At 44.2% G+C, this 22,743-nt stretch overlaps 1 protein-coding gene across 5 annotated transcripts in view; it reads left to right on the top strand.

Annotated features, from left to right (window-relative positions):
* tjp2a (tight junction protein 2a (zona occludens 2)) overlaps positions 1-22,743 on the top strand; it is an 87,630-nt gene that overhangs the window by 12,195 nt on the left and 52,692 nt on the right. The window contains exon 1 of one of the 5 annotated variants that reach the window (XM_042332703.1): positions 2,021-2,041. The exons of 1 other annotated variant lie outside the window; for it this stretch is intronic. Coding sequence is in view for 2 of the 4 variants with exons in the window: in XM_007892651.2 (XP_007890842.1) it covers positions 20,966-20,989 (24 nt within the window). In the remaining 2 variants the exon portion in view is untranslated. Of the gene's footprint in view, positions 1-2,020; positions 2,042-6,497; positions 6,820-20,636; positions 20,679-20,871; positions 20,990-22,743 lie in introns of those variants that run through there. 3 more of the 5 variants (XM_007892652.2, XM_007892655.2, XM_007892651.2) reach the window with 3 other exon arrangements.

Below are 22,743 nucleotides of genomic sequence, written 5' to 3'. Positions count from 1 at the left end.
AGTATTGTTGTCTAAAGCTATCATAAAACATTCCCCATCATAACAAGCTATTGTAAATCAGAATATAATTAATTCAACTATTTCCCCTGGTACTGTAATCTGCTTTATTCATTTTATCCATCATATTATTGTGATAAGAAGAAAAGCAGACTATTTCAAGGACAAATCTAGCAATATACCAGTAGATCATAATATCGCAGCACTTCCAGGATCAAGAGCATTAAGCCTTAACCCATTTTGCAGGGCAGTGACCCAGGTGTGGTAACTACTGTGATGCTGGGCTGGCAATCATGAGTGGTTTCAGTAACAACAGCAACCACAAAATTACATTTGTATAGCGTCTTTCACGTCGGGAGGACGTCCCAAGGCGCTGGACAGTCAGAATTTCGGACCTGAGCTGGGGGTCGGGATTGGGGAGGGTGGAGGGCATGGGGGGGAGGCAGGGTGATCAAAAGCACGGTCGAAGAGGAGGGTCTGGAGATGGGTCTTGAAGGAGGTAAGGGAGGGGGCGAGGCGGACGGACTGTTTCAAGTTTTTTTTCAAGTTTCAAGTTGGCACTGCAGCAACCAGTGTTTGTGACAAGCTATCGATCCCCAGAGGATCGATTTCAAGATCCTCATCCTCACCTACAAGGCCATTCACGGCCTTGCTCCCTCCTACCTCTCCGACCTACTATCCCCCTACCTACCTGCCCATACCCTCCGTTTCTCTGGCTCCGGTCTGCTCCACATCCCCCGCCCCAACCGCCATACCATCGGTGGCCGGGCCTTCAGCCTCTCAGCCCCAAGGCTCTGGAACTCTATCCCCCAGTGCCTTCGCCGCCTCCTCCCTTTCCTCCTTCAAGGCCGGTCTCAAGATCTTTCTCTTTGACCGTGCCTTCAGCTCCCCTCTCGACTCTCTACCCCCTCCTCGCTCCCTCCCTTCCCTCCCCTCACCATGTCCCCCCTGCTCGGGTCCCGACCCAACTGTACAGCGCCTTGGGACGTTCTCCCGACGTGAAAGGTGCTCTATAAATGGAATCTTGTTGTTGTTGTATTCTTTTACTTATTTGTAGTGAAGTAAGTTGCTTCATCAATGTGTCACTTGAACATCATGTCACAATGACAAAAATAATGTCACTTCCCAAACAAGATTCGGTTACCGAACACTTTTTCACAAAAAGATCAGGATGGAAACATGTGAAGCTTCATAACAGATTCAATGCGATCATATCAAATTTGTTACCAAACATAGCTTTTTTTTAGCCCCAATCCCCCTTTAAAAAGCTTTTTCCATTCTATAAAATAGTAAGATTTGGCGTAATGCTCATGAGTCAACACAAGTGAGGTTCTTATCTCAGTAGAACTGCGTGGCTCCAGTGTTACTAAGTCCAGAAGCTTTGTGACCTGTTTTTCTAATTCATGGAATTGTGCAACACTGGAGAGCGTTAAAATGCGTAACCTTTTCAGAATGTGTGAGTGATAGTGATGACCAGCAGGGGAGAAGATATTCTGTTTAATAATTATTATCAAACTTAGAGGTGCAGTGAAGCCAGTTATAAAGATAGCGCAGGGAGACTGGACCCATTATCCCAATACAAGGCAAATGCTGTCAGTACAGTAGAGGAGAGAGCTGAGAAGGGGAGAAAATGACACAAGAATAATTGGCAAAAGTAAAAGAAAGTAAGATGTACTGAGGTTTTTTTTTAATGCGTGGGGAGGGGGAGAAGAGAGAGAGAGGTGGAGGAATGAGTTAACTGGAATTCTCCAATGTTTCCAGTTACACAACAGGATTAACTAAAGGCTGAGAGGAGACTGTTTTTTTATGCGTGGCGTTCTGGTAGGTGAATCATTCATGATATGGCAAAAATCAAAGCGAGGGAGAAAAAATACATATCGAAAAGAGAAAATATTTACAAAATCTGCCTCCTCCAATTCTCAGAACTTACCATTCCTTTCAGGATCTGCCCCAGCTATCTGACAAGTGTCATTGAACTATAAACACCAGATTTCATACAGAAGACGGATTCCTGCCAATTCTATGTGGTGCTGAAGCTCAGCAGGTACTTTTTGTCAATCTCTCCACTCTTGAAGGTTGATCGGGAGACTGACGGGGGCTGAAACTGCAGTTACCTCTTTGATGATGTGAGATGAGCCTCTCTGCCCCTACCCTTTGGAACCCCCTCCCACAGTCCCTTTGCCTCGTTCCCCCTCTTGCCTCCTTCAAGGCCCATCTCAAAACCCTCCTCCTTGGCCCCATCTTCGGTCACCACTACTCTCCTTGCCCTCCTCCCTTCCTGATCCCAACCCCCAGCTCGGATCCAAATCCCTGACTGTTCAGGGTCTTGGGACATCCTCCAGATGTGAAAGGCGCTATACAAATGTAACTTGTTGTATATAAAGGAGGAAATTGTGGCTGATATCAACAAAGGCTACTCTTGATGCTGATTGGAATTTCAGCCAGATGATCTTGTTCAGTTGAGCGATTAGTATGCAGCCCAGTCATGGGTTTTGTGGGTTTCACTTGTTTTTGCTCACACTTTCAATGGAATAGTAATCTGAACTCAACACCTTCACCGTTCATGTATCATGCACTGCGCCGTGAGACCAAGTCCACGTGTGCGATGTTCAGTAGAAACAATATAGATTATCAATTATGATGTGACGCTAAATCAGTACCACTTCAGTTAAATGAAAACTAAGACAAAAGCTGGCTGCTTGTAGTTCTCCTCATGTTCAATCTCATCTACCTACTGTGCATTTCTATTTTCTGTTTTTTTCAGTGCAGTACTTCCCTTTTTTAAAGAAGAGTTTGTTTATGTGTTTGTGTGAATGATACCTAATTTTACAGTGACATTTTCTGACTTCCTCTTGGCAAATCTTGGCAAAATTTGCACTGGGCATCTGCACAAACAGTGCTGACTTGCCACTTGTGTGGGTAGTTTATATTAATTAAGGACAGAGTAGCAGAATTATCTCATTAAATAAATAATATAAGGGTTAAGAAAACCAGCCCAATTCACCATACCAGCCAGTTAAAAAAAAGTAAATCCTACTCTCCTGTTTGAAACAGCTGAATCGCAGCTGTGTAAATTAACAATGAGTGGTTGGGATCTCATGATGTTGGCTCAATATTGCCTCCATCCTGTACTTCGCTCCAAAGTCAGATGTCTCTTGCTGCCCTGCCCTCCTGCATTATTCAACATTTGAGGGCTAAAAAACATGAGTATTTTAACAGTACCAAACATTATTAGATGCCTTGCCCTGAATACTGGATTAGTAGCAAGAGTTACTGCCAGGCAGCCTCAGTCAACCCCATTAGACAATTCTGCACCTATCCCCTCATAATTCCAAATTCGGTGTGAGTAACCATATGTACCGACCTCCAGCATATTTTTGAAAAAAAGGTATTTGAACAATAATATACCAAGTTTTGCTCTCTCAGGTTATTGTTATATTTTTATGTTATAAAATGATACCTCAGCTCCTACTTTCATATTCACTGATATCTACATAGTTGAAACCACATTACCTGAGTTCCAGTTGCTACTGATTAAATAACTATAACTGACCTTGAGGCTCAGAAACAATGCACAGCTTGAATTGCAGTAAAATGTATTGATTAGTGCTGCAGAGGTTATGCAGAGTTTGGCAATGACTTTGAATAATGACCATAGGGCATTACTGGATTTTAAAAGACTTTTACAAATTAAGAGAGGGAATAATATCAACATTAACTTGGATTTATATAGTCCCCTTCATGCGGGGTAGCGTCCCGGAGCTCTTCGCAGTGGCAGAGGGAAGAGGGTGGGAAGGGAGGGGACAAGGCGGAGGAATCAAGGGAGAGAGTTCCAGAGTTTCAATCATAGTGGCTGAAGGCATGGCCACTGATGGTGGAGAGGAGGGCACAAGGGACAAAGAGGAGGCCAGAGTCAGTCGAGCGGAGGCAGTGGGCAGTGGAGTTGGGAGTAAGCAGGTAGGGAGGTGCGAGGGCATGAAGGGTTTTGAAAACGAGTGAGAGATTCTTGAAATAGATCCATTCGGTAATTGTGAGCCAGTGGAGTCTGGCAAGGACTGGTGTGTTGGGGATACGGAGTTTCATGCGGGTAAGTATCCAGGTAGCGAAGTTTTTAATTAATTGTATTTTGTGTATGGTGGAGCTGGGGAGACCAGCGAGGAGAGCATTGGAATAGTCCAGCCGCATTCGTCCACAAAACACACAGACACTCCACTTCCGAATAGATCCTGTGAAGGTTTGGGTTTTCCTCCTGATGTGAACATTGTTTTACCAAATGTAAGGCTTATTATATTTAAACTTTTCTAAAAAGATATTCTACCCTATATAGTTCCTTCCAATTCTCTGACCCATTAAGCAGCTTTCCAATTTTTTGTTAGTATGTATATACATACATATATAATATGCTACACTTAGTTTGCAAAGTGTAACATTTTTCAAATTGAACAGGGACCTTCAGACTTGAATGATATGATTGAATTACAATCATTGTAATGGTCATTTTTAAAAAAAGCATAGGCTATTCAGCCCATTGTGTCTGGGCATGATCATAACATATTTACTTAAAGGCCTTTCCTTTTAAATAATAAGTAGAAAAATGTACTTGATGTAAAATTTACTTACATTTTAAAAGTGTCATTCCTCAAGATGGATATTACTTACTGACTAGCTAGCACTGATTTAACTTGTTAAAGATCACTTTGGCAAACAATCTTGCCAAACACTTGATTTAATTTGCACCATATTTTTGCTAACTGGCTGCCACCTTCACCTACAAAATACACAGTCACTATTCATTTCAGTGAATCCTGCCGTGCACCTTTCAGACATTCACCTAAAGTGAAAGGCACTGTCTCAAACTCGAGGCTAATTTATTATTTGTTAGTACCTGGGTTTGCTAACATCAGTAGCAACAATGATTTTACATTTATAGTTTGGGAGTTCGTTTTAAAATAAATGTCTGCCTGTTCTGCTCGTTCCGGTGGATGTTAAAGGTCCTACGGCACGACTGGAAACGAGACGGGAGTTCCTCCCGGTGTCCTGGCCAACAGTCACCTTAAGATTTAAAAAACGGTCACGCGTTTCATGGCTGTTTGTGTGACGTTGCTGTGCGCAATCGTGCCGCCGCGTTTGCCTGCGTGACACAGTCACTCCATTTCACAACAAATCCCGTGAAGCACTTTGGGGTAATGAGACGTAATACCAAATGCAAGGATTATTATTGGTAATAATTGTTATTAATCATAATAGTAAAGGTCGGCCATTGCCCCCTTCAAAGCCCTGACAGCATCCCTTTGAGGCTTTGCCAAGTGGGTGCCTGTGCCCCCCTCGCCCTGTGAGCTGCTGCCGCTGCTCTGAGCTCCTCAACACCAGCCCCCGGGGGGGGGGGCACCACTCCACAGCGGGCAGTGCCACTGCCGCCTGAGGGGAGGGTGACGAGCCTCCCCCCCCCCCCCGGAGCCCGGTGTCAGGGCACAGCTGCATTTGTGTTGGTTGTTGCGGTGAAGTTGTGCTGCAATGGGTCGGGGGGGGGAGGGGGGGGGGGGGCCGTGATAGGGCTGAGGGAGCAGCGAGGCGGGGCCTCCCCCCCCACCCCCCCCGGGGCCACAGTGGTTGGGGCTCCGGGGCTGTGTTCTCATTGTAGCTCAGCTCTGGGCTGAGTGGCTGCAGATCAGGGGAGAGAGAGGAGGGGGGAGAGAGAGGAGGGGGGAGAGAGAGGGGAGAGAGGGGGGGAGAGAGGAGGGGGAGAGAGGGGAGAGACGGAGGGGGAGAGAGAGGAGGGGGGAGAGAGGGGAGAGAGGGGGGGAGAGAGGAGGGGAGAGAGGGGGAGAGAGGAGGGGGAAAGAGAGGGGAGAGAGAGGAGGGGAGAGAGAGAGAGAGAGGAGGGGAGAGAGAGGAGGGGAGAGAGGAGGGGAGAGAGAGGAGGGGAGAGGAGGGGAGAGGGGAGAGAGAGGGGAGAGAGGAGGGGGGAGAGAGGAGGGAGAGAGGAGGGAGGAGAGGAGGGGGAGAGAGAGGAGGGGGAGAGAGAGGAGGGGGAGAGAGAGGAGGGGGAGAGAGAGGAGGGGGAGAGAGAGGGGAGAGAGGGGGAGAGAGGAGGGGGGAGGAGAGGAGGGGGGGGAGAGAGGAGGGGGGAGAGAGGGGAGAGAGGGGGGGAGAGAGGAGAGGGAGAGAGGGGAGAGGGGGGGAGAGAGGAGGGGAGAGAGAGGGAGGGAGGGAGAGAGGGGAGGAGGGGGGAGAGAGAGGAGGGGAGAGAGAGAGGAGGGGGGAGAGAGAGGAGGGGGAGAGAGAGGGGAGAGAGAGAGGAGGGGGGAGAGAGGAGGGGGGGGAGAGAGGAGGGGGAGAGAGAGGAGGGGGGGAGAGAGGAGGAGGGGGAGAGGAGGGGGGGAGAGGAGGGGGGAGAGAGGGGAGAGAGAGGAGGGGAGAGAGAGGAGGGGGGAGGATAGAGAGGTGTGAGGGAGGATAGAAGGAGGGGGGAGGATAGAGAGGAGGGGGGAGGATAGAGAAGTGTGTGTGTGTGTGGGGCATAGAGGAGAAATTCATTGTTGATATTGTTGTCGCGAATAAAAAGCAGGAATTTGTTCTTGGCTTTTTTTTGTTAAAAATTTTTTTTGAGGCGCTTCAACAAGAACGGGGTTGGTTTCGAAGATAAGTAAATAGAGAGAGGGGAGAGGGTGAGAGTGAGAGTGAGGGTGGGTGAGGGGGGGAGACTCTGCCTGGGGTCTGTTCAGCCTCTGTGAGCCCAGCCCCCGTGAACCTGCTGTGAGGAAGGAGCCGCAGACACACTACACACCACAGCAGCACAACATGCCTGTGAGGAGAGAAAAGGTGATTCTTGTTGATCAAGTTAGCATCTAAAAGCAGCCTCTGTCGCTGTCTGTACTCTGTGAGGTTTATTTATAATATATAACATATATAAACTTGCGTTTGCACTTCTAAAAACCCTCCCACTTTCGAACACAAGTGCTGTGCTTAACTTGTTTTCTCTCTCTCCCCCCCCCCACCCCCTCACTACTCCTGGGAATAATAAATCTCTGCTTAATGTTATTTCCATGTATTTGATCAATGCGTTGTTTAAAAACAAGGACGAATATAAACTCCAAATTAACTTCTTTTTTTAAAAAACATTTCACGAATGAGTATTTTTTTTTGGAGGATTTGTGTTTTTCAGGTTTTAATTGGAGAGAGGGAAGTTTCTGTGACTCTCTTGATCCCAGTAAAGTTGTCCTGGGGCAATGGGATGTTGCACTGACTATTGCACTTGAGGTGAATGTTGATCATCGAGCTGAGCAAAGCATTAAAACGCTTGCACGACAGTTTGAAATGCAGTTGGATTGTATATTCTTTGCTGTCTTAGTGGCAGCACGTAAAGCCAGCGGTCGTGTGAGTTCCCTCACATGATCAGACACAGATTTTGTATAGTACAGTAATCCTCTGCGAGAGGGCAGTCTTACTTTTGCTGACCTAGGGGCTGACAGTTTCTTTTGTTTGAAGCATTTCACGAGCAAGTGGGTATCTTGCTCTTGAAAAGTGTGCCTGTCTAATGTACCCTGCCCATTCACCTTTCAAAAGCAAATTATATTAGATAGATTTATTTTAGGAAATAATATCGTGGGATACAGTATATAGTTTGGGAGATGACATGTGCATGCGACTGCCAGGATAGAGGTCTTCTTTCGTCTAGCAATTCTTATGTTCTAACCTATTCCTGTGAAAATTCTCTGCACTCTTTTATACATGAGCCAGTTGAGCACGACAGTACTTAGTTCTGGTTTTGATTTTGCTGCCTTCACTCAGCCACCGTTTGAAGTCCAAAAAAGGAGCATCTTGTCTAAAGACAACCAGCTGATCAGCTAAATAAGGCTAGTGGAGGTCAGAAAGCAGCCTGAGTGTGACATTCAGCCTCTGCTCTCACTGTTTAGTGTAGACATCGCCAAGATTCCTTATTTGTGCAGGATGTCCCATAGCCGATGATGTTTTTTGGCCAGCCGGGTGTCTGACACATGCAGAAACCTATCACCATGCTTTTTATGTGTATAAATTTCTCTGTGTCTGGAATGGAATGTGGACTCTCTCCCTCGAGGATACTCTGTGATCACCTAGTTCGGGAAAGTATTAAGTGCAGGTTGATGAAAGTCAAAGGGGACTTCAAAGTGTGTGTTGGAGTACTGCTGAAGTCTAACCGGCTTAAACTGCATAGCTTGCCACTGAGAGCATTGACTAGAAAGCTTCCCACTGCTTGTCTAGGACCACTCTGCCTGCTAAGCTGGCATGCAGAGTTAACATAATCCTTGCATTTTGATATAGCGCTTTTCATGAGCTGAATGGGAAGAATCACTGCCCCCAGTGACTGTTGGAGCCAATTCAGCTCCAAGGATATCCTGCGTATCTCCCCCTTCCCAGGAGGATTGTCACTAGTTGATCATTTGACATAGTGGGTATCACAAACTCCTTGCAAATTTTCTTTGAGCAGCACATCTTAGCATGAAATGTGTGAGAGCGTTGCCACCATCTTGGAGTGTGGACAACCTTGGAGAGCCAACTCTATGGTTGAATACTGAGATACTGAGGCTCTCCCGATTGGCTCCCGTCAGCATGCGATTGCCAGGATAGCATCACCATCCATGGATACACACTCCACTAAGCCAGTCCAAAACCTTGGCGTCTTGTTTGACCTTCAACTATCCTTTTTCCCCCATGTCTATGCCATGACCCGCTCTGCCTTCCCCCACCTCCACAACATTGCCCGACTCCGCCACTGCCTCACCCCTCAGGCCACCAAAACCCAAGTTATATGCCTTCATTTCATCCAAGCTTGACTATGTCAATTTCCTGCTTGTCGGCCTTCCCAACTCTTCTCTCCACGAGCTGCAGATAATCCAGAACTCTAGCTAGTGCCCTCTGTCGCATCAGGCTCCGTAACCCCATCATCCCCACTCTCACCAGGCTTCACTAGCTCCCCATCCGTCAAAGGATTGAGTTCAAAATCCTCATCCTCACCTTCAAGGTCCTCCATGGCCTTGCCCCCTCTTACTTCTCCGACCCTGCTAACCCCTTATCAACCTGTCCACTGCCGGCTTGTTCTATATCCCCCGCCCCACCATCGGTATTCGGGCCTTCAGCCTCTCTGCCCCCTCCCTCTGGAATTCCATCCCACATTGCCTTTGCCTCGCACCCTCCCTTGCCTCCATCAAGGCACGCCTCAAGACCCTCCTCTTCGGGCGTACCTTTGGCCACCCTCCTACACTCACTGTCCTCCACCCTACCTGATCCCAATCGCCCCCCCCCCTCCCCGGCTTGGGTCCTAATGACCCTGACTGTTCAGCACCTTGGGACGTCCTCCAGATATGAAAGGTGGCTTTACAAATGTAATTTTGTATTGTCTCTTTCTGCCCATAGCTCAAACACACATCCGTTGCCATTGAGCAATGGTTCCACAGCTTGGTAGTGTGGCACTTGAACAGCAGAGACTTACCTCCCTGCATGCTAATCAATTTGGATTCCAAGTCCTAAATATATGATCATGTTTCACTAAACCATCCAAATAGTGCCTTCCAGCAGTTGTCACCCCATGCTCAAAGTTTCCTTATCATGTCTATCAGTGTGGTGGTAGGATCTATATAAAATTATTTGATGTGTGAGCCACCTTGATGTTCTAAAAGTCCAAGCAGACATAGAGTATGCTACTGTGCTTTTACAGAACTGAACCAAGAGGAACTGTTATGTTTCATATAACCGATTAGATCAGCTGTAAAATAGAACTTTGATGATGGATAAAGGTGGACTCACTTTCAGCTTTTTATCATTCTCTCATTCTTGCACGTGTAATTAGATTTGCTGCTGTGGAATGTTTTTCTGGAGTCAATATAATGGTGGCTCCATTAGATTGGCTCCAGAAGTTTAGTGGGATCTGCTAATCTGAACCCGCCTGAGAATCTGTGCAGCTGGATTGATTGGTAATGCCCTGTTTACACTAATGACTTTCACGGGAGAAGGGAGAAGATGTGGCAGGCATTTGTTCTCCAGTTTGTTGGTAAACAGAGTAAACAGTCTCTGCCATGGGCTTGCTTGCTCCAGCATCGATTTTAATAAAAGCAAATTCTTTTGAGAGGCATGATGTCTCAGAATTTGGATTTAGTTGAATTTAACCTTCAAAATGTGGTGCAACTACAAAGTATTCTTTAAAAAGGGTGACTAAATCAAAGTATTTTTCTGTATTGTGTAAGTGCTGTTTCTGCAACATGCAGGTTATGGGTACTTGCATATACGTGACACTTTTCAGGTAGAGAAATGTCTTAAAGCTCTTCAGACAGATGGAATGATTTACCTAAGCAAGGTGGGAAAAGAGGACAGGGGGAAACTGAGAGGGTGTGAGGCAGAGCAATTTTGGACAGAGTTCCAGAGAGGACGAGAATAACGGATGAAAGCTCATTACTTGTTACTAAATGTAGTTTTTAAATGCCGTGCATTTTATAATCCTTCCCCCAAAAAATTTAGTCACTCAATCCACGACTATTTGTGGGACAACACTGTGCACAATTAGCTCCCGGATTTCGCCCACAATATACAGTCAATCCACTTTACAATATATTCTGTGAAGCGCTTTGAGGCGTCTCAGTGGTGTGATAAGGCGCTATATCAAATGCAAGGATTATTATTACTAATGGTGGAACAGCAGGGATGGGGGGAATGCAGCAGGAGGGAATGGTTGGGAGAATGGGGCTGGGCCCCGAAACACTGGAACACTCCCTCAAATCCCTCCGTCTTGCCCACTCCGTCCCCATCCTGAGGTCGTGCCTAAATACCTACAACCAGGCTTACAATCAGCTTCCTCTGGCTCGGTGTCATGCTCTGCCACTGTCAAGCGCTCTGAGATGCTACCCTGCATGAGGGGAACTATATAAATGCAAGTTATTGTTGTTTTGAATGCTGGTGTCTTTCTCAGATGATTCCCTCGAGGCAACTGAGAATTTTAGCAGTATTTAGGAGCAGTGATTTGTCATGGTAAAAAAATGTGTAGCTGTTATGTGGGGAAAATCAGCAAGATCACATGAACCTGTGTTCTTAACTTGAATAGAGCTTTATTTGTATATTAACTTGAATATCAACTTTATTAGTAAATTGCTCTCAAGCACTTCTGCAGAGTTGCATAAGCCAAGGAAATACAAAGAATTTCAAATACTCGAAAAAGGGCTGAAAGCTACAGGGAAATGTAAAAACATTATTTGCTTTTGTTCAAATTTATTCAAATTGCAAAAACATTTTTCTTACAAAATGTAACCCTGTTTTATGTTCCCATCCCAGTGGATTTAATGACTAACATGCTGGACTGAGAATAGGAAATGATTCTGCTGCAATCACTCAGCCTGTCAGAACAAGCCTGTGTGGGAAAATAGTAAAGCAAGCGCATCTCTGGTGCTACAATCAGAAATGCTTTTGATGCGCTTTGGGAAATGTTTAACAAGCTATGCTATGGTGAAGTAGAACTAGCAAAGATCAGAGGATATCATCCAGTGATAAATGACTAACCCTGAAGATAGCAACTTGGCACCACTCATTGTGTGCGGCTAAACTTTTCAGGTTCAATGTTTGGTGACTGCGAGAACCATTGTCGTTTAGGTACTAAGTGGACGAAATATGTGTGTTTGTTGGTAAAATAGCGTTAGCTCTGTTTTGGGTGGATAAGGTTATGAACTGTATTATTGTCTGAAACAACCACTAATACTTTTCTCTTATCCTTTGCTTTGAATACAGTGATTTTTTTTCCAACTAGTGGTTTAAATTTCATTTTAAATTATAAAATCTTTCTGCCTAATCCTGTGATCTGAGCTTATCATAACTGTAACTGTTTGTGGGAGGATAGTTAATCCTCTGGGTACAGAGAGCTCGGGGATCTTGACTTTGGCCCCCCCGATATCCGTTGTTTTTCATTGTGTACTTGGTGGTGGGGGTTGGGTGGGGGTGGGGTGGTGTGGGCGCAGGAGTGAAAGCAAATCACATTTGGGGAGCCATTGTAGGTTATTTGATTTTTGTAACATTTGAGAGCACCCAGAATTTGACAAGTTTGGAATTCAGTCATATGAAACTGGTTTTCTGTGGTTCTTAAAAGAACTTACAGAATACCGGCTTCGAAGTTCAAGCTGTATTTAAAAATATGCCACATTCTGCACACTCTAAAAATGCAACGAAAGTAGAATTAATCTAGACCCAAGTGAAGTTTCTCCCCCATCTTTGTTTGTGTTTACTGCAGTTCATGATGTGAGGATGATATGGGATACAAACACGACAAATACTTTGATACAAATACAATGAAGACTTGTCTGGAGGTCAGAGTGATGCCTTTCAACTCTTGTGAATATAAAGCCCCCGTTGCCCAGACCTCCATGAAGTATCCACAGAACTGTCATTTATTAAACACAATTTAAGTTTATTGCTTTACTGCCTGAGACATCGCATTGAGTGGGGTTGCTGTTTCACAGTTTTAGAATCACATGAATGTATGGTGTTTGAAAGTGTTTCCTAATCACAGTATTTTTAAACAATACAAGAAAATGAATGCACCCTAACTACAAGGTTACAAATGGTGCGCCTATCCATTATGTACCCTAAACTAATAAAATGCTGGTGGTCAATAATGTTTCTTTTTTTTGGGACAGTCTTTGTTTTTAATGTGCTCCTATTCATTTGGACAGCTCGATTAAGTCCTTAAAGATTAAAATAACTCCCTGGCCCTTTGGCAATACCCCCAATTTATTTGAATCAATTCGTTGACCTTTTCATGTTGTGCGTTTGGACAAATAAAGTGCCCGGGATGATTATAAATACAATATATTAATACTATCTAAAGCAACAGAAGGCTTTGCACATCCTAATCCTTATTATTACAACCTGGCTTTCCTATCCAGATGAATAGCCACCTAAAACCTTCCCTGTATTTTTTTTCTTCTTGAGAAGAGAGAGCCTTACCCTTTCCTTCAACTTCTCCAGAGTTTGATTTAATATTAAGGGATAAGCCTCTTGTTTTGGAAAAGTAGTTTATTCCCCATTTTAGTGTATCTCCTTCAATTCTCTCAGGCTCCCTCTGATATACATTCCACCTCCCCCTTCCCTCCTCCTCAGTGAGAGACTGAATCACTGATCTGTTCCCAAAACTAGTACAATTATAACTACTATAGTCATAAGTTGTCTCTGCTTCATTTCTGGGAAACTGGAGAAGTGTGCACTCGGTTTGGTATGTCCTACAGATAGACTGCGTGGGGCTTGAAAATGCCTTTTGTCAGAATCTATAAAGCAAACTGTGGTTTTGACCTCAAGCTGAGATTTGTTCAGATGGTTGGAAAATCTGCCAAAATTGAATTATTCCATTCTCCCAGAGCCCTGATATTGAAGTGTATTCTATTTAAGACTTTGCGATTAACAGTTGCCAAAAGGCTGGGAATGTTCAAATACTAATGGCATGACCAAATCTGCCTGCTTAATTTTATGGCAAATTGCAAATGGGATTTTTGCTGTTGAGCAAAAATAGCTTTTAATGTGTTGAAGTGAAATGCAACAATGAACCGGGGGAAATAGAATTATATAGATTGTACGTACGGCATAGAAATACGCCATTCGACCCAACCAGTACATGCCGGTGTTTATACTCTGTATCAGTCTCCACCCACTCCTTGCTCCTTATCATACCCTCTGTTCCCTTCTGCCTGGATAAAGCTCTGTTGGAGTGTTGGCACAAGAATGCTAATAAATACGAGAAGATAATAGAGGGATATAGGAAGAGCCTAGGGACTGCGGAGTATAGACTAGTTGGACTGTTCTTTGTATGCCTATAGGTAAATAACAGCATGCATCTTAAATCTTTAAATTGATTTCTTGCTCAGCGTGCTCTGGCCTGCTCCATGGATACAGGAGCCAATAGATATAAGTTTATAACTAGATGTAAGAGGCAATATGCTTATAGTTGTTACAATGTTCTAAAAAAACTGCCACCAAATTTGTGGCTTTAAAAATGGAATTCACTGTAGTAGTCAGACACTTAGTTTGTGGAAACAAACATTTTTAAAGGGGCAGTTTACTCACCACTCGAATAACAATGGTTATAATTCCAATGACCAGTAACTGCAACGTAGCATTTCCTACCACTATCGCTGTAATGGAAACTCTGTGGGATTTACAGTGTACGAAATGTTTTCTCTGTGGGTTCCCACATTCTTGAACATGACTCTTGGTTAATTCATGCTTGGTACAGAAATGAAAATCAGAGCTTTGAAGTGAAATGCTTTGGCTCTGAAAGAGAAGTTCTGCTGTGCAGAACAGCTAAATGTTAGTGTTGTTAACCATCTGCTTTGGGACATTTTGTGTGCTTAATTTTCCTTGCATTCCTCTGACTCTTCAAATTTTTTTTAGATTTAAGGGGAAGGAAACTTTCAATACAATTCCCAAATGAATTTTCTCTCCTCTCTGTCTTTGCTACCCTCAACAAACATATGTTTATTTATCCTATGTGGATCCTTGTATCTAGTCTGGCCCGGCTCCAATGGCTCCCCATCCCCCAATTGATTGAATTCAAGATCCTCATTCTCATGTTGACATTCCTCCATAGACTTGCCCCACCCTACCTTTGCAACCCCCCTTCCCCCTCCTGGCACTCTTTCCGCTCAGCTAACACGAACAACAACAAATTACGTTTGTATAGTGCCTTTCACATCATTAGGACCAGTCTGCTTCATATACCCTGCCCAATCTGGTGCTCTATAGGTGGGTAATTTTTTCAGCCATTCAACAACAACAACAAAATTACATTTGTAAAGCGCCTTTCAAATCGGGAGAACGTCCCAACAACAACTTGCATTTATATAGTCTCCTTCATGTGGGGTAGCGTCCTGGTGCGCATTCTATCCCTTCTCCTTGGAACTCCATCCTTGAGGGTTCCCCCCTCCCCACCGTCTTATCTTTACAACCATACTTTTAACACCTTTTTCCTGACCACCTTCCTCAGTTGTCACCCCCCAGCTTGTGCTCCCAGTCCACTGGGTGAAGCATTTTGAGACCTCCTCTGAACCTGAAAGGCACTATATAAATGTAAATTGTGGTTGTATGCCTTTATTTCTCTTATCAAACAGCAGGTATCAGCAGCAGTGAGAGATTTTTTTGAAAATATATATTTATAAATATATTTGGTACAACAGAAATTTAAAACAAACACAATGCATGACACCACAATTTCTCCCAATACAAAAAGCATTCCGTTGTTTACAGTACATTCCTTCACTGCACGTAGGTTGTGCACACGTTTTTTGGGACACTCCCTTTAAAACAGTCAAGAGTCGCCCCTGTGTGCACCACATCCATGTGCACACTCGCGCACACCCTGATAAGGTTACACCTCGAGTGTCCTTCTGTTCATTCAATTTTGGGTGAGCTCGTGAGCTAACCGGTGGGTGCGCCTGAGCAGTTTGTTCTAGAGCAGTTCTTGCCGGGGTCAGGCCCCATTTGGACTTTACCACAGTTGAGGCGAACTTCAGCTTGTCCCTCAGTATATAGTCCCTGATCCTAGTGTGCACCAGCCTGAGGCAGGCCCTCACTGTTCCCTCATTCTGCCAGAAGAACACCTGGTTTTGGGAGTGCCAAAGGGCCTCCTTTACCGAGTTTATGATCCTCCAGGCACACTCAACAGCAGTGAGAGGTGTCAAAGAACAATCATGTTCATTTCCCAAACATGCAGGCTCTTTCCCATGGGGCAGGAGAGAAGATCATCCCAGGGAACACGCCTGTCACTCACTAGCCATTTGAGAGCAGATTCATGGCGACCACAGCGAATTGGGGAAAGGTTGCTCTCAGATGATGTCTTTTTAAAATACGGCCTTTCAAAGGATTTCCTTTTCCTTTAAACAAACCTTTTTCAAAAACAAACAGATGTGGGCCCTCTAATGTTGGTAAAGTACATCGACTGGCATTCCTAAGAAACCATTTATAGCTAAATGATTTTAGAACCGAGTTTGATTTTTATGGAGATTGTAGTCCCAATTCTGCTATCAATTCTACATATTGGGCGTTGTGCAACCTCATGCTTGTGTAATCAACTGGTGAAAAAACAATCCGTTTCGCTTTCTGCTTGGTTAGTTGGAACCCATTGATAAAGCTGGTATAAGCCTGACTGTACAATGGTCTAAATAAGGATCGAATTGAATAAATGTGATGGCTGCATCTCACACATTACAAATTTTGAAAAAAAATCTTGAGCTAGATGGTACTGGTGGCTCCTAAATACCAAGAGTGTCTTTATCACGATGGCATCTACTTGTGTTACAACTAAAGTTTAGAACAAATGCAGGAAGAGAAATTTCCTCAGTTATTTTTATCTATCTAATGGTTTAGCATTGAATTGTCCTACTACACTTCCCGTTATGTTTCCTCATTCCCAATTTTCCCACCCCAACCTTTTGAAGGATGCAGTGGCTATTGTGTGTCTTTCCCACGTTTATGCTTTTTGAGGGCAAACTCATTTCCTGCAAAATGACACAATAGTAGGTGCTTTGTTGTTTTTATAATGTTCATAAAATGGTGCTAAACTGCGACAAAGCTGGCCATATATTAATCAATAGGAATGGTTGTCATTTGCAATATGTTGCCTCTGATTCAGCTGCCCTGGTTTGATCTGGATCATGGCAATGGAGGCTGCAGCATGGTTCTAGTCATGATTCTATTCAGTGCTGTGTATCAGAGGGTTGCAGCATTGAATAGAGCTGTATAAAAGAGGTGCTAGTTTTTGTACAATATAAAGGTTTAAAAACAAATTACTGGCATCCTTAGTGTACATGGTTTCCAGTTCTTGCAGTATGGTAGAAGAATGAAAGCATTGTGGTGTAATCAAAAAGCTAGTTTTTAAGCCTGACATTCTTTAGTGCTCTTTGAGGTTTCTTTTGGAAGCCTGGCAACGCTTTTCTGCAGAGAATTTTTATAAGCAAGGTCTGTCGTGGATCCTGGAAGTTTACAATTCTGCTCTGATAGGAACAGAACTGGAGAAGTAGTTGCAAATGGAGAGCAAATGATCGCTTGGACAAAACCTCTTTTCAAGCTGGGCTTCTCACCAAATTCATGGCAAAAGAATTTGTGTTGGAACGTGTACATGAATTGGAATGTTGTCAGCACATGTGGACCTTAAAATGAAAAGCAGCATTCCTATTTTTCACTGATTTGTAGCCTCACCCCCACCCCATCAATGTCATTTGGAGTTATCAATATACTGGTTCACCACATGAGGGAGTACTTTATAGATGTGTACAGTGAAACAAACTGGTTTAAAATAGTGTGTGTATCTATATAAATATAGATATATACACACACAGATACAGTAATTGATTTGTAATCATGCACTTTTTTCAGGAGGGGTGGAAAGGTTATCTAGATGTGGAAAAATAGGACCAGGAATGTTCCAATAGCACACTGATTCTGGTACAGGTGCCACCTTAGAAGCTTCAGTGGTGATGTTTTATCTGGACCTTTGCACTGTGGCCTCCATGGGTGTTGAAGCATCTTGGCACCATGCAACATTTTATTCCTCTCAAAAATTCAGATCCTGAAAGCGAGACCTTGAAATAATCAGTGCAGGCAGTTCAAGGTAAAACGTGTTTGATAACCCCTGCAACATGTGACTAAAACGTCAAAGCAATTTCAATCCATGCTAATAATGAAATGTTTACGGTTGTTTAAGCACGGAGTGATTTTTTAAAAAAAATGCATTTTAAAGCACACTATCATGTCAAAATGTCTCACAACTTTATAGTGACTATTGTGAAGTGTAGTGATTATTTGTGTATGCAAATGTTGCAGCTATTTGTGCCAGCAAGGTCTCACAAACAGCAATGAGGTGAATTACTATTTAATTTGAAGGATTGTTGGCCAGGATCACCGGGGAAATTCCCTTCAAATAGTTTTGTGTGATCATTAACGTCCACTTGAACAACAGACGTGACTCACCTCAGTGTAATGTCTCATCCAGAAAAAGCCACCACTGACAATGCAGCCCTGAACCAATATTACGCTGGAGTATCAGCGTGAGGTTGATCAGCCTGTCAGGGGCTTGAATACACAACCCTATGAACCAGAGGCGACAATGAGCCAAGCTGACGTGTAATAATCCTCTTCGGAGCAGACTATTATGTTCTCATCCACTCATGACTGCTCAAGGGATGACTGTTTGGGTATATGCAGAGTTCATGAGGATTAATAAGCGCTTATCAGCAAATCTTCGCTGAACATGCTAAACCAAACTAAAATCTGACTCTGTGTGGATCAATGGCACTGACTCCAATGATGAGAAGGGAACAATTAATAATAATAATAATAATAATCCTTGCATTTGATATAGCGCTTTTCACGTCAGGAGGATGTCCCAAAGCGCTTCACAGAACACACTGTAAAGTGAATTGACTGTATATTTGTGGGCGAACGCGGCAGCCAATTGCGCACAGCAATGTCCCACAAACAGTCGTAGATTGAAAATGTCCAATTTATTATTGTTTTTGGTTTTGGAGGGATTATTATTAGGCGTGTGAAGTAAGGAAACTTGCCCAAGGTTTCGCCCTGCCTGGAATTGAACTCGGGTCTCTCGCTTGCAAAGCGAGTGCTCTAACCACTGAGCTACAGGACTCCGAGGATCTGCACATCAGTTCTTGCAGTATGGTAGAAGAATAGGGGGAATGAGAAGGCATGGGGGGGAATGAGAAGGCAGGTGGAGGGGGGAAGGCGGGGGCGCGGAGGGAAGGCGGGTGGGGCAGAGGCAAGGGAGGCGGGGGGGGAAAGCGAGCATGGGGGGAAAGAGAAGGGGGGAGGGGAGGGTGGGGGGAGTGAGAGGGCGGGGAGGAGTGAGAGGGAGGGGGGGGAGTGATATGGTGGGGAGAGTGGGGGGGGTGAGATGGCAGGGAGGGTGAGGGTGGTGAGATGCCAGGGAGAGGTGGGAATAAGAAGGTGGGGAGGGGGAGGAATGAGAAGGTGAGAGACATTTTAAATTATAAGATTGTTACGTTCTGTCAAATGTGCTTTCAGTTCTATACAAACTAATACAAAATTGTGACCTTTTCATCAAAGGCCTGAAATAAAACAGAAAAGAGGAACCACAGCAAACGAAAAGCAATGTGGCAATATCCATCACTTGTGTTACCTCAAATTTCCCAAAGTACACCTAAAGAAATAAAGGAGAAATTGGTTTTCATCCTTCACTTGTGCTTATGAGTAGACAGGAAAAATGGAGATGTCTGATGATAGTAGAAGTACACTTTGCAGTCAATCAAACCATGGCCCTCACACTAAAATAAATCTGTCTAACCTGCCCAATGATCCCCTAAGTCGTAATATTGTATTGACTTGGTTTTGAAAATCCCCCAAATCCTAAAAGCTGTTGACTCCCTCTAGACAGTCAATCTCTTTGTTAATCAATCACACTATATACAGGAGTGTTGCCCTTACTTCATCCACTCAGCACCAATGTATAATGCTCCCTCCTGAGGGAGGAAGTCTATAATGTACCCTTCTGGGTCCAATTCAACATAGCTTGAAACCACAACTTTCTGCCTCAGAGGTGAGAGTGCTAACTGAGCCAACCCGATACGCAAGGACCAAGATAAAGCGGAAAACAATCTTCTTGCGAAATCCACAGATGAGCAATTTAAGATGGAGACTGATCGATATTTGGGGAATAAAAATAATGAGGGACATAGTGGGGAGCTGGGATATGGGATAAATTGTTCAGTGCTCTGTGAAACTACCCTGTGTGAAGGGTGCTATATAAATACAAGTTTTGCCCGTAAACTCCACAATCACCCCACTTTACAGTATATCACATGAAGTGCTTTGAGACTTCTCAATGACGTGATTAGGCGCTATATCAAATGCAAGAATTAGTTTTATTATTAAGTTGTAGTATGTGGTCTGACGGAGAGGGCTGGGTGTACCAAATGGCCTTCACCTTTTTCATATCTAACTCATTGAAACGTTATGTGGTTCTAGCGTTTTATTTCCACAATTAACTGAAATCGGGGGTGGTCAAATGTAGATCTCAAGCTTGGGTGTTGCCTCTTCAAGCTAGCATGTGTTTTTTGGCTGGGTTGTACAAAACACATGCTCTGTGGAGTTGAGCTTCTCCCGGTGTCCTGGCCAACAATCCCCACCGCGCCCCACCCACCAAAAAAAACCAAATTGATTACTCACTCCTTGGCTGTTTATTGCAGACATTGCAGGCCGCTGCGTTTCACCCACAAAACACACAGTCAATCCACTTTTACACTAACTCCTATGAAGTGCTTTGAGACGTCTCGATGACTTGATAAGCCGCTGTATCAAATGCGAGGATTATTGTTAAACTCCCTGGAGTGCATACTGCACTCTCGCTCTTTTGACGGATCAGCAGCTGAACTCCCTCGGTTGCACTCCAGGGAGCTTAACAATACTACACCTTAACAATAAAACCAATTCTTGCATTTGATATAGCGCCTAAGCTCGTCACGCAGAGAGCTCCTGGGCTGGTCTCTGCACCCTGTGCCCTGCCCCAGCCCAGACCAGGCCAGCCCAGCCCAGACCAGGTGTAACCAGGGAGCTGATAGGCTCTGTCCCGGGGGAGGGAAGGGGAGGGGAGGGAGGCTGAGCTGGCAGACTTTGCAAAGGATAATGGGAGCAGTGGGAATTCCCGACCAGTGAGTACGGGGTAGTACAGGCACCTGAGAGACGGTACAAAGATACAAAGTCTCCCCCCGACCCCACCCCTCACCCTCACTCCCCCCCTCCCTCGCTGTGACCCTCCTGACTGGGGTGGAATCTGCTGCGTTCGCGCTGTGCTGTGCTGTGCTGAGGGAGTGACTCAGAGAGAGAGAGAGGGAGGGAGGGAGTGACTGAGTGAGTTGTGTGTGTGTGTGTGTGGGTGGGGGGGGTCTAGGTGTCGGGTTGAGGAGCTGATCTTGTTACCTGGCCCCTGATCTGCAAGATGGCTGTCAGATTCCAGGATCAGGCAAGTACTTGCTTTATGTTCACGATCTGATATGACTTGTGTGGTGTGTTTTTTTCTTTCTGTGGGAGGGACTTTTCAGAGCACCTGCAAGTTTGCACAGACGGTAGACGTTTGCCATCGCCATTGCCTGTCCGCTCCTATTAACTTGCACACCCGTGAGTGTGTTTTAATTGTCTGCGACTTGTGTAATTGTGAGAGGCAGTGTGTGTGTGTGTGTGTGTGGGGGGGGGTCTGGTGTGGTCCGATATCACTTGTCAGTAGCTTTAGTGACTTTTGAGAGGTTTGAAACCCACCATGTGCATTTCTTGGCTGGAATCTGAGCTGCAATGGTTCTGAGTTCATAAATATCACTTCCCTGAAGTCAAGGGAGTGGTATGTGAGCGCACTCCGCACCTTTCAAACTGTTTTAGGCTGTTCCACAATCTAACTGAAGGCATTGCCTCCTCATACTAAATAATAGTCTGTACCCTGTGTGAGTCTGTTCAGGTTTGGGCTTAAAAACTTCACCCCATTGCCTACAGCAATTGGGAGTGCACTGCGGTGTCGGGTGGCGCCCGAATTCACTAAACCTCACCACGTTGGTGAATCCTTCACTCTGGCCATTTAGGTGAAGATTATTTCGATACTTTGAAACACTGTTATATTATAATAGTTATTAATACAAAGTAAAGAGGGAACCTCATACCTCTGTGACGAATAGATACAAATAAAGAGGAAGGCTGCACTGGGCAGCAGACAGATTGATTGTTCACAAAGGGATTGGTCGATACTGAGAGGGATGGCCATGAGTGAATAATTGATTTTAGGGAAGTGAGTATAGGTTTATTAATAATAATAAATAATATAATGATAATCCTTGCATTTGATATAGCGCTTTTCATTTCTAGACGTTTCAGAGCGCTTCACAGAATATATTGTAAAATTAATTGGTTGTATTTTTCTGGGCAAAAGGTGGAAGCCAATTGCGCACAGCAGCGTCCCACAAACAGTCGTGGATTGAAGTGACCAGTTTATTATTATTTTCTTGAGGGATTATTATCAGGCGTGTGGAGTAAGGAAACTTGCCCAAGGTTTCGCCCTGCCGGGAATCAAACCCAAGTCTCTCACTTGCAAAGCGAGTGCTCTAACTACTGAGCTACAAGACTCCTTATTACAGGACTAAGAAGAGATCATAGTTATCAAGATAGGCTTGAAAAAATTGGGTTGAAAAGGGCCTTCAAAATTATGAAAGCTTGTTAAAAGGATAAATAGTGAAAGATTACTCCTACTGGTTGTTAATGAACAATGATCTGATTTAGTACATATAGTAGCAATAATGATGATTAATTATCCTTGCATTTAATATTATTTCCTTTCACTTCTGGAGGATGTTTCAAAGATCTTCATAGGATTTACTGTGAGGTATAGTGACTTTTTTATGGGTGAGTGTTGAACAATGAAATGTCTCAAAACGGTTCACAGTATTTTACTGGCAAATGTGCCAGCCAGTAAATACAAAGTAATATATACAATGGTGATAAACAAATAGAATTAAAGAAGTTGCATTTTTGTTGCAAAGTGGTTCACAGGTAAATATTCTCAAGAGCAGTGACTTTTTGTTGGCAAGTTAAGGAGGAATGAATGATAAATGAATATGACACTGATAAATGAAAACAAAGCAAGAAGGGAAACAGATTTGCAGTTCTATTTAGAAGTTGGAAAAGCATATAGACCTGAAGGGTTTTTGCTGAAGACAAGTAGTCATTACTATATTC

The sequence above is a fragment of the Callorhinchus milii genome, unplaced genomic scaffold, assembly GCF_018977255.1.
Source record: "Callorhinchus milii isolate IMCB2004 unplaced genomic scaffold, IMCB_Cmil_1.0 Scaffold1, whole genome shotgun sequence".
In the NCBI taxonomy this organism is placed as follows: Eukaryota; Metazoa; Chordata; class Chondrichthyes; order Chimaeriformes; family Callorhinchidae; genus Callorhinchus; species Callorhinchus milii.
Note: the sequence above shows the minus strand (reverse complement) of the source record. Positions and strands in the feature narration are given on the sequence as shown.